Source organism: Vanellus vanellus (assembly GCF_965231255.1).
Source record: "Vanellus vanellus genome assembly, chromosome: 7".
Classification (NCBI taxonomy): Eukaryota; Metazoa; Chordata; class Aves; order Charadriiformes; family Charadriidae; genus Vanellus; species Vanellus vanellus.
This window is the reverse complement of record NC_138912.1, coordinates 28,256,401-28,268,886: the sequence shown is the minus strand read 5'-3', so window position 1 is coordinate 28,268,886 and position 12,486 is coordinate 28,256,401. Positions and strand designations below refer to the sequence as shown.

The following is a 12,486-nucleotide window of genomic DNA, read 5'->3' as shown; positions in this document are numbered from 1 at the left end:
CCACCCGTGCTGCACCCGTGTTTGCTCGCTCCCCCAGCTGCCTTCCCGAGCAAGCCAACTTTCCCACTCTGAAAGGAAATCCAGGTACAGCTGTTGGGACGGTTTGCTCCCGAGTCGCTCTGAACAGGCACTATACAAAGGCAAAACGCATCCAGTTTGCTTCCCTGCACTCCCGTCAACACTACCCTGCGAGGCTTTTGTGCCACCTTACAGCCCCAAACAGTCTTGTGTCATGCCCTTTATCACAAGACACACTTCTTTAGTACTATGGTACCAAAACGACAACCACCCTTATTTTGGGTACTGTAAGCTAAAAAAACCCCACTGAGAGTAATTATGATGCCTCTGGATCAGCAAGAACCATCTGGGAACCAGGAGAACTGCTGAGCCTTGCAGACCCAACCGCTGCGCTCCAGGGACCGTTAACCCCAAGCCATGGCTCAGACACCACGGTCCTTTCCCCGTGCAGGCCAGAAGGACAATCCACAGCCAGCGAGGCTGGTGCGGTGCCCTGGCTCAGCACCAAGGAGCAATCACCTCTCCTCGAGAGAGCGATTTGGGGCTGCTGCTACGAATTGCCGTTTGGCAAAGACTCTTTTTTCAGCCACTGCAGGGAAAAGAGGAGATGAGCCACAGCGTGCCTACAGTAGCCTTCATGAAGAGCTCCCAGCGGTGGAAATACGCTATGAATTAAATAGCTTGCCACTCTACTGCTCTTACGCTCTAGCAAATGCTTGTACATTTGGGAGTGTCTCAGTCATTTCATACCCAGACTGATGGATAGGTGCGTATGTTTGCGTGTGTATATCTTAATGTCCTGAAGATGCACGTGACAGAACCAGCTGGCTACAGAAGATATCCAGCCTTGCCAGGCTGGCCAGGCTAGGAATGAAAATCTGTACCTTCCAACTCTCCAAATATGAGGGCGCTGGTTCCAAACCAGACCCTCCCACAAGACTGCTTACCCAAACACTGACAGTCCGCTGTCTCCAAGTCAAGATCCTTGTAGCAAGAGTTTTTCACTGTGAGCGTAATACCACAGTGCATTAAGTCTATGCCTAATGTGGTTTATCCTTTGTTTACAAGTCACTGCAATCTTTGAGGATTTAGGTTAGTGTAAACAGGTAAGAAGAAAATGCTTATTGACAGTTAACAACAACGAACGTGAACGTGAGTCACCTTACACAGATCTATCTGCTGCAACTCACACACACTCTTCATGCATTTCTGATCAACTTTTATAAAGAAAATAAAAGAAATATTGAGAGAATGCAAAGCCATACAAACTCCCTACCATGCAGGGGGTTTTCTGGACACCGCACTGGATTTTGAAAGCTGCTGCACTAATATCTTCAAATCGAATCAGCTTGTTAGAGCTTGACAGGCTGGTCCTACTGCTCGACTGAGGGATGCGGGAAAGGGCATCCCTAAGTAACTCCTCATTACGGCTCACTATCTTCATTTCCCAGGTCTTCACATCCCCGTTCAGGTAATCCTCCTCACCAAAATCTTTCAGTCTCTCAGGGTTGATAGAGGGCGACTTCTGCCCAATAAGGCCGTTTCCTATCGGCCCATCCTTACAGCAGTGAAGATCACAGAGTGCCGGGGCATCTTGTTTCTTTATTTTATTGTCGTCCCTAAAAACAAATGAAAGAAGCTTGTTAGGGAAGCTTGGATGATTAAAGGCTGGACATTTAGCATTTAAGACGGATGCACGTCTCGGTTGCTCTTTACGAGGCTCAAATAGACAGACTGAATTATTACCGTCATATTACCTATCTTGTGTTGGATTGAAAGCTACTGTAACCAGCCAGCTTTTAGAAAAGCCACAGATGACCTGGCATGTGGCCAAACTGGGAAACTGTCATTGCCAAGAAAATAAGAAAGATATAATCCATGCTGTCTGGGCAGCCAGACCTTCCTCAGTACTCAGTCTCTACCGGCAATGATCCCAGTTCAGTGCTTCCACAAGTTTTGGAATAACTGGAATGGTATTTTCTGTATGCAGCACCATGATTTTCAAAAAAAGGCCAATAGCGGCCAGAGAGCATTCCCTAATACTATTAATAGCAGTAACAAATGTCAGTACATTGTACACAAGAGGTCTGCTTCCCTGCTCTTGCGTACTTGCAGAGCATGCTGTTGACGGTCGCCAACTGCCTCGTGACGGGAAGGAAATTACTTTGATAAGGGATAACAATTATATCCTACCACAGAGCTAAAGACCTCGGTCTCCTGATATGCGAATTAACACTTCATAGATAAAAACACTTGTAGATAAGAAGACACCGTGATGCCACACAAACCTCTTTCCCCAAGGAACTTTGGAGAGACGGCACTGCTACAAAAATTTGCCTTACTCTATGGTCCAGAGCGTTCAGGAGTTCGCAAAGGATAATATACTGTAGTGCAGGATTTTGCAGCCCTACTAACAAATAAATGCCAAACTTCCAGGAATTCTCAGAATTTGGAGAGTAATGTGGGGGAAAAGGAGCATTAAGCAGAAGACCAGTGATTTGGTAAAAGAGATGATACTACCCCTGGTCTGTGGCTATGATTACACAGATGATATCAGCCCATCTACATGAAGGACTCCGTATTGATCTGCTTGGGATAAAGGTTTTTTTAAAAAATATATATGTTAAATTATGTCAGAGATTTCAGCATCATCTCCAACAAAAGAATATTTACCATTTTCACAAATTAATTTAGATTTAAGTTATGCAGTTATCCATCAGCAGGGCTGGCGAAAGCAAATGTTGCCCTAGTTTTACAGCAGAGATCAGCACCGTAATATGTCATTGTAACCATTTCCAAAAAAGAATTGAAAAGTATTTAGAAACAGCTGCTTTTTGAGCAATTGCCCCACTTTTGGCAGTGTCATCCATTTTTCTTTGTGGTCCTGATAATCTGTGCCAGTAGCTCTGCTTCCTATTACACTTCCAATTGTTCCACTGAGGACTTCGCATACCAATATGGGCAACATAAAAGGTTTTGTTATTTGAATCAAGTAATACACCAGTAGCATCAATCATTCTGTATATCCTCACAGGAGACAAAAAAGGACAACTTTTGTAGCAAGGTCTTCTCTCTCCAAAATTAATGAGATCAACACTGATTTTCTAAGATAAATAAATAACGTATTTACACATTTGTAACTTGTTTCTGTTGAAACTTGTGATTTAAAATATTTTCCCAATACTGTATCTTGGTGTTAACACACCCGAACAGCAGGCATTCTGCCTTCAAATTAAATAGCTTATTAAATAGCTATATTCCATACTTTTCTGCATTTCTGCCCCTTTGGGGGTAGAGGGTTGGAACACTTTGTAAAGATGTTAAGCTTCTGCTGTTAGTTCTCATGCATATTAGTTAGCTTAATGCAAAGATGAGAATCAGATCAGACTGTCTCCCCGTGAACTGGTTACAGCACAGCCCCCGACATAGGCAACAGTATCATCATCTCAGAGGCCACATCGCTGTTAAGAGTTCATTCCCAACCTCTACCCCTAAAAAACCCCATTTTCCATATTACAGTAGCCCATAACCACTCCAAAAAGAGAAGAACATATACATCTTATCTCTAAATATACTCTCTAAAATGTTTAGCAAGCATTAGCAATGAATGATATTTCTTACACTGGCAATGGGTAAAAAGGGTTTACGTAGGGTAAAATACATAGGTAGATCAAAAATTCGTGATTTTTCTAGGTCAATTTTTTGAATTGACTGGCATTTGAGATAGGAGATAAATTCACACTTTTTCCTTGCGTTCTCTGCAATCAACTACAAAAAGCCCACAAATTAACCCAGCCAAAGATGACCACAAAAAGTCCATTGGTGAACCAGGATTCTGCTAGAAAGTATAAACTACAAGGTAATGCCTTACCACATTAGTGCCATCAAATATTTTTATCGGCAAATAGACCAAAATGGGATATTGATTTTTGGCCCCACTTCTGGATTTCATTTTTTTGGCAGAACAAAGGAGGGAAGTAAATCAGATTCTCAGTCCTTGACCTGCAGCACGGCTCTCATGAACAGTGAACATCTGCTCAGGACCATGACCGAGACACCACCTTATGACCGTTGGAAAAAAAGAACAGAATTCAAACAGCTGTAAAATATGTGTAGGCTTTTCAAGCTCGAGATAGGTTTAAAGCACATCTGAAACATTACCATCTCCACATTTAATATGGAAACTATCGTCTGTTTGCACCTGAAAGGTCAGCAGCCTCATTAGCAAAGGAATATCGTCATGCTGTTGTATAAGTATGTATTGTATATATTTCAGATCAATTTTTATCCTCTTTCTGCATACATATTTTTCATTTACATTAGTGAATGACATTTTCCCCTACTGATCCCGCCCGGGTGTGCCACACACCCACTGCGAGCTCTCAAACTCCCACGGTAAACAGTGCGTTTAGTTTTGACGATCCATCACAAAGAGGCAACTAATAACCCTGTTGTGTCAGATGCATTTCTCTCCTCAAACACAGCTCCTATGCTTGGCGTAGATCACCTCAGTAGGAATTTCTTTTGCAGGAACAGTCAAAGCAGGCAGCAAAGCATGCAAGTGCTCACAAAAAGACAGCCCGGGACTTCTCATGCACAGCACCAAAGCACGGCCCCTGTTCTAGCGATCGTGCCCACCAGATGAAAATCTGAGCCAATATAAATACAAACCCCAGCATTATAAAACATTGCTCCTTTCAAAAGGATCACTTTTCCTTTTTTGGAGTTTGTCTAGGAAAGTTTTCATAAAAAAGTCTGTTTATTTCCAACCATAAAACAAATATCTAGCTGGCAAGCTTTGTTACATGGTTATAAATTACGACATTTTACCTTTCAAGTGATTAGTAAAAGCAAACATGAAAATACAGTTTATAAACCTACTTTTTCAAGAACAGCTGCTCAGCATAACTGCAAAAAATAAAAGAGAAGATCCGTATGCAGACATTCCATGAATAATTAAGGAACTGGAAAAAGTGTCATTTGTTTAAGCAAATAGCTTTACATAGTTTAAAGTCTCAAAGCCAATGCAAAGACTGTGTGTACTGAAATGTACTCCTGGAATGATAAAAAGCAACAACTTAGGAGGAATAATTTTTCTGTTTCCAAATTGTTCTTTTTTTAATATACTGATAATTTTCATCAAGTTAAATAGCACTGGAGAAAACACGTTTGGAAAAAACAGTAATATTAAAAAACCAAGAAATTAATAAAACCAACAAAAATAATTTGGGGGAGATAAAATACAGTCGTAGCACATACTATACCTAAATACCACAACTGTTGCCTTTGTTACAAGGAGAAAGAAATGCCCACACAGTTATGCTGCAAAGATGGGACAATTGCATGTCCCCATCAGTTGAAGCACACGCAGATTGCCTTCCTCAGTATCCATGAAATGGACCGAGCAGATTAAACTGATATACTGGATCTCTAAAACTGAAGGAACAAAAAAATAAAAAAAAAATAAAAAAATCTATAAACTCACAGATGTCCAGGAAATAGCAAACTGGGAGAGATTAGTAGCTGTTTCTCCCAGTATAAACGTTAGGGAGCGAGCACATGAAAGTATGAGATTCAAAATTTAAAAGTTCCCTTCTTACAGAAAATAATTAGCTGGCAGAACTCATTGCCACAGGATGCTATGAAGGAAAATGGTATAAATGGATTCCTAAAAGAAATTGTGCAAGTCTGTGGAAGAAGGTCTAGTAGTGGCCCATAAATACAAAATCCAAGAAGCAATCAGTAATTCAGGAAGCCCCTAGGCACTTACTTGGCAGGCTCTACGGAAGGATATGAGAGAAACCATCTAGGTGGCTTTTATTTTTCTCCAAGCTCCTGTTACTGGTCACCACTACAGAGAAGACTCAGAGGCGGACTGCTCTTTGGTCTGACCCAGCGTCGCCATTTTGCTTTGCAGATGTACCCAACATCAGCATTTGGCCCATTTGGCAGCTTTTACACCTCTTACAAAAGGAGTCACAACAATACGTTTTGAGGCAGAAATTCAGTTGGAATTGTGGATGTACATTCCCCTGTTACTGTGCTGCTTCACAGATAGAAATTCACGTGTCACAAAAGTAAACAAAGACATTTTAGTGTGAGACTGAAAACTCAGCATTTCTTTGTCATTTCTACGGCAGTTTTTATCATCTGAGTACGCAATGATACACACTCACCATGAAGAGGAACTGACAGTATGGTACAAGTTCTGTAGTGTATTTTAGCATCCTAATAGGTCTACGCCCTGACAAGAACTTCAGCCTGCAATGCCTCACTTGGACTGACCAGTGCAAACTGGCCAAGTGTTAAGCTTGAATACCACTTCAAACCATCCCGATGAACTGGGGCTGGTCTGTAATTAACTCATCAGCACACATACGCAAACGTTGTCTATATGTGGGTTTTTTCTTTCGTTCTTTTTTAGTCTTTTGGGGGCAGGGGTTTCTCAAGCCCATATCTACATGCTGCCATCATCTTCAGGCTCCCTGAACACCTTCCCGGAGCACAACGAACAACAGACATTGGCAAGATGCAGTTTTAGACATAGTTGTCAACTGCTTTCTGGATAAATGGGCTCAGATCTTATGCCTGCATAAGTTTGGAATACTTATTACAGCAAGAAGTGGTGCCCTTAAAGTCACTTCTGTCTCATTCCTTAACGTGTTGAGCAGAGATGGGTCACGTGCTGGGGGTGCGAGGCAGGGGGAGCAGCCTGCCGCGGGTCTGCTCAGCTTATGACCGAGGTGTGACCAGGGCTGGGATCTCCTCTCAAAGGAGCGAGAAAGAGGTAATCCCAGGATATGACAGAGAGGGGCCCTTTCCCTCATCCAAATCCCTCTTTTACCCAGAACCTGCCCAGCTCCATTAATCCTTCTTATTCCATGTCCCCAGCCCTATCTCCTCTTACCCTTCCGGATGCCTGAGCCCTCCGCACCCCTCTGATAACTTTCCCGTTTCTCACAGTCCCCTTTCCCAACAGCTCCTAAACATTCCTGTTCCATCCCAACTTGTCTTCTATTTTTCCCCCCATCCCCAAACACATTGAAATGCTGCATTAGCTGCGATTCTTAAAAGCATCTCAGCAGCTTGTGCAAGAGGGTCTTTATGAAAGAGAAATGACAGAAAAATTGAGGCTTGCTGAGATACAAACGGCAAGAAGCATCATAACAGATGTCCTCTTCACTGCTAGTAGTTCTAGGTTACTGCGCTGAGTGTCCTCCACAGGACTACAGGTGACAAGTAAACTCCCCCAGGCACGGGGAAGGAACACGCTAGATCTCTCTTTGACGGTACAGTTAAAAGAGATCAAAGGCAACACTGCACTCAGACATTACTTTTTTGAATTATCATTATTTTGTGTAACGCTAGCACTTAGAAACACCCGTTCGAGACTGTATCGCTCCAACTAGTGGCAATTACAGGGTGGAAATTTAAAATGCATCTCTGACATTTAGATACCCAAACCCTACACGAAGTGATTGTTCCTAAATCACACAGGAGCCACCGATACCTTCCCCTAAACAGAAAGACACGTTCAGTAAATATTAGCTCAATTTTATTGATAGAAACTGGGGCACAGACAGATCGAGTGACTTGCCTAAGACTCCCGCAGGAAGTTCGTAGCAGGGCTACTTATCGGAGTGTCTTAAAGAGAAGGAGATCAGGGCTTAGTTACTGGCCTGTATGACACGCACGTTAGGGGCTGTATGCACTGTGACCATCCAGCACAGACGGGTACACGATAACCAAGCCTTGAGATTGGGCAGACATTTATAACTCTACTCACCTTATACAGGTCTGACAAAACCGTGCGATGTTACGCCAGCAACAAGTGCAAAGAACGCTCAGGCTCACGCAGGGCACAACCAAGCTGCATTATCACTTCTGATAAAATATCTCCTTACTTCCAGTAAGTCAGATTTACCAGAGCCTGAGCCTAGTACTATATCTGCCTTCATCTGTGGTCATAATCCGTTGCCAGTCTTCCAGACACACTACTGAAATGTCACTGCTCGCTGCTGGCAATAGCAACTAGGTGTCAGCTGCTAAACAGATAATGTGAGAAAAAGTAATCTGAAAGCAAGAACTCCAAAGGTCATCCCTCTTGGTTGCCTCTGCTACCACAGCTTCCAAGTGTCCCTCGAACAGACCTGTCCCTCTAAGCACTTCTTACAGGACATTCACAGCTGTGAATGTCAAATGATCGCTATCAAATGCTGCGCACGGTTTGGAAATTAAAACTCTTCAAATAATTAAACCTTTTTCTTCTTTAAGTTAAATGTATTCTGAGTTTAGAGGTTCTCTGGTGATTAACACATCTCCCTAAATCACTTGAAATAAAGAACAAATAGGATAACCCAAACAAAAGAGTGGTCCTGTGATGGAAGGACGGGTTTAAGATTCTCAGTTCATTGCAGAACACGTCACATCATGCGTGACTTTGGGCAAGCCATTTTTTCAATGCAGAACTGAGCTCTTGTCTTCCCCTTTGCTGTTCCATGGGGTTTTATTAACAGCATCGAGCCCACCGAAACTATTTACGTCTTAAATGTTACCAACATCTGTGACTATTGACAGAATGCAGGAAATGAGAACTGCCCTTTGTTTATACCGCGTCTGGCAACACCAGGTTGTGATCTTGCTAGCTGTGTCCGGGTGATAAATCTGGGGGAGAAAACAACTCTGGGAAACGTTAAGAACGAGGCTGTGGAAACGCAACCATGCCGTATGGGTGCACATCCTCAGCTGGTGCTACTCAAGGGCACTAGATGCCTCCTAAATTTCATCTGCACAATCCAAGCTTGGAAACAGGAATTCAAGACGACCACAAGCACCATAACAAAGACAACCACAGAACACCTTGAATAACGGATTCTGACAGGGGCTATCCCGAGATAAATTTTCAGCAGTCCGTCGGCCTGTCTATGGTTATTTCTAATATCATACTTAAAAAGAAATTAAAAACTTGAACTCCACAGGTTTAAAGTATTCAAATCTCCACTGCTTCTAGTGGATGACTCCAAGAGCAACTCATACCCACAGAACCCTGGGAGATGTCGGAATTTTTTTTTTTTTTTTAAAGTAAGGAAAGGAAAAAGAAAGCATTACCTATACAGCACAGCGACTAAATAAACAACGAGGTGAAGCAAAACTCCAACTACGGCACCATAAGGAGGCAGGAGGGGTCCAGGGGTTGTCATGTCCGTGGGCCTGGCCCTGGGTGGGCCCCGAGGGCTGACCATGACCCCTGAGGGGGAGGAAGGAGCGCTCTAGCTCTAAGTCAGACAGCAATATTCTCCAACCTTTGCCAGAAAGGATCGTAGTCTTCATCTTCCCTGGAGCGGTCCCTGGGACTTCTGTTTTTTAACACCCTGGAGTAGAGAAACTGTGCTGCAAAATTCATGGTAATTCCTGGTGCAAAGCAAAGCTGGGAGCCTGCGGGCAGGGGACACACTTGCCTGTGAGAAATGCCAGCCCTGCAATGCCCGGGTGGGAAATAGCGGGTGACGTGCTGTAAGCAGCTCTCCAGCGCTGGTTGGGGGAGGGAAGTGCCTTCGGGAGAGTTGGCTGCTGCTATTTAAAGAGATTATTTCAGAGGCCATCCTGTCCTTGTCAATTTGAGTCAGGGCTCGGATTATGTTTGGGTGACGCTCTGTTAGCAGGACACCTGAAGCTTTAGTTACTTACTGCTTAGCTGTGGAGCATGATCTAGACCCGCTGTAGGGCCCGCGACTTAACGGCGTGCACTTGGGTGGGCAGAGGCAGCAACAAAGGGATGTCTTCTTCGTGGTGGTTGAGTCACCTGCAGGGATCCTTTAAGGCAGCGCCAAGAAACACGGGTCTTCATGACTGAGGCGCAGAGGAGACCGATTACTTTGCTCGGGTCTTCTCTTGGCACAAGTCCTTGGGGCAGAAAAACAGAAATATCCAGATCATACAGATAGAAAAGAAAAGATCATCTAGGGAAAAGACTGCAGCAACAGATTTTAAAAAAACACAAACGATCTAAATGTGTTCTTCATTGCGTTAGCAAAGGCAGTTCCAGATTTCCAGATGCAGGATGGCTGCGCAGTGAGGATGGCAGCAGGGGGTCTTTCCATAGTTCCTCTCCTCTGGAATACAGCCCTGATGGAGCACAGGCTCCAGGCTGCTTGGGCACTGCTCTGGTGTGCCTTTCCAGGACCCTCTGATTTCTGCTGACGAGGTACAAAATCTTAACCTCCAAGACGGAGACCAGGCACATCGTAAAATCTAACCCAAGCTGTGACCTAACCCTCCCCACAGAGTCCCGTGAGAAATATTATAATCTGCTTTATATGGGAGAGTCAGAATAAATGATCAAATAGTCTTCTGGGATGTCTAGGAAACTCTGAGCGGTGCTGGTGAAGCCTTCCCTACACTGGTGTGGCAGACAGGTCCATGCTCCCCCAACTTCATCGGTACAGATGAAGCTCCAGATTCACCATTTTTTATTGTCTCTCCCACCCCAAACCCCTTCCTCCTTCCCTGTGTGCAGGTTGCGGAGGTGGCACGTGCTCCATGTGGCCACAACCCAACAGCACGCTGCTGCCAGAAGTTAGGAGGCAAAAAGGCAGTCGGCCTCTGCCCGCACTTGCGGCTGTAAGCCAGAGTCAAGTTCAGGCCAACCTCACCGGTGCCTTGAAGTGCAGAGGGAAGGTGGGTGGAGTTATCGCTTTGCTCATAACACATCTGCGGCGCAGTGGTGGGCAGGAAAGGGAACGTAAAAGCAGTGAAAATCGCGATGCCCAGCTTTCGGGTGTCTGGCAGTCCAGACCAACGTGCTCAAGTCTTGACACGAATTCAGCGCCTCACAAACTGAGGCCCCGATCTGTGATCAGCACTTGTAGAGCACACAAAACCAGTAAAAGGATTTTTGGGACCATTTGGCCGAGCAGTTGGAAACAAATTCACCGGGCTGTTTCAGGAGAGAAGCAGACGAAGCACTGAATTGCCGTGCTTCTAAACCACTCCCGAACAAGCAGCCCCATTGGGGAAAAAGGGTATTTGGAAATTTCTGCTGTAGATTCAGGCCCACGTCAAACATTCATTCAAAGCCCTTACCTAAGCGTGTGCTGGAAACGCTGACTATGCAGTGTCTCAGGAGGTACTGCATCACTGTTAATTGCTGTAAGTTAACTATGACCATTTTCTGAGCTGCTTATTTCCTTAATGAGAGATAAACGGTTAAACACACGCTATTATTAGATGTGTCTTCCTTTCATTCTTGCCTGTCAAACTTCATTGTCCTTACAAGCTTCTTAACGCTTTGTCCGCCACTTCACATATCCACCTTCGCTGCCTGCGCCCACAGAGAGGACGGCTGTACAGCACTCCCGCTTTCTCTTTCTACACCAATTGGATTTTGCCACCTTTCACAGGCACTGGTTTTTTGGTATCCGTGTGTCTTCTCTGACTAAGGCATGTCTCTCTGTTGTTACTTGAATCCTACAAATAACTCGGCCACCTTCATCTAGGAAGTTAATCTCATCTCCTACTTCTTCCTAATGTCCTTCTCCGGGAAATTCCTGTTTATTTCATTTGTCTTTACTAATGCAATTAGTAGCAGGAGTTGGCATATCTGCTGTTGCTCTCCAAGAACCAGAACTCGCCACCACAAAGGCAATACCTCTGTAAATTACATATTTTAGGGGCAGTCTCACATCAAAATACTTATTCTGGGGATAAACTTAAGTAGACGTTTTATGCTTTTTGATTCAATACACTTGAATTGGATTAACCCATAGTTTAAGAGCTATTACAAAACCGGTGCGATGGAGCTTACAGCTCCTTCCTGATTTCATTGCCTTTTCAGACGTTCTTCCCAGCAGAGTGCTGGGATTGTTAGAGGAGCTTTACAGCTGACCAGGTGGGTGCAAACTGTGACAGTGATGGCAGCAGGGTATCAGACAGCCTCCTGCCCACGGCCACCGAGAGCATCTAGTCGGGGCGGGTGCACTTGAACTCATTGGCTATAAAGGGGCTTCATCCCATTAGTGATTTCTCTGATCCAGGCTTCTGGCAACTCCTTTTTCAAACTGAGTGCCTCCGAATCAACTGTCTGCAAGGGGCTGCTGCCGCCGGCTGCACTTGAAATTCCCAGGATGCCCTCCTTTCCCTCTGGTTTTGCACTTAATTGGCAAACGCCTTCTCTGGCATATCACCTTTTAATATCCTGCACATCTTTCACATATAACCTCACTCTTGACTCTTAGCTTTGAAAAGCCAAAAGCCTCTTAGCTAATAGACTGAAATAAATTATTTTCATTATATTAGTTCATCTTGAATGGGATCAAGCCAATGACTACCAGCAGACCAATACACATGGAAAATTAACAAGTTACCTAAGTATCTAGGGATCGGTCCACTACTTGAAGGTTTAAAAGTATGGACCGTAAGACCCACCACAAAATTACCACATGAACAAGAGCAGCTGTCCTGGGGCAGGTT

The 12,486-nt window shown here is 44.2% G+C and overlaps 1 protein-coding gene across 3 annotated transcripts in view; it reads right to left on the bottom strand.

Annotated features, from left to right (window-relative positions):
* LOC309674252 (L-threonine ammonia-lyase-like) overlaps positions 1 to 9,368 on the bottom strand; it is a 36,183-nt gene extending 26,815 nt beyond the window's left edge. The window contains exons 1-3 of one of the 3 annotated variants that reach the window (XM_082486245.1): positions 9,127 to 9,368; positions 4,900 to 4,926; positions 1,295 to 1,637 (exon numbers count right to left, since the gene is read on the bottom strand). In XM_082486245.1, coding sequence (XP_082342371.1) covers positions 1,295 to 1,637; positions 4,900 to 4,926; positions 9,127 to 9,260 — 504 coding nt within the window. In that variant the 5' untranslated portion in view covers positions 9,261 to 9,368. The remainder of the gene's footprint in view (positions 1 to 1,294; positions 1,638 to 4,899; positions 4,927 to 9,126) is intronic. The other 2 variants (XM_082486247.1, XM_082486246.1) reach the window with 2 other exon arrangements.
* Between the last annotated feature and the right edge of the window lie 3,118 nt (positions 9,369 to 12,486).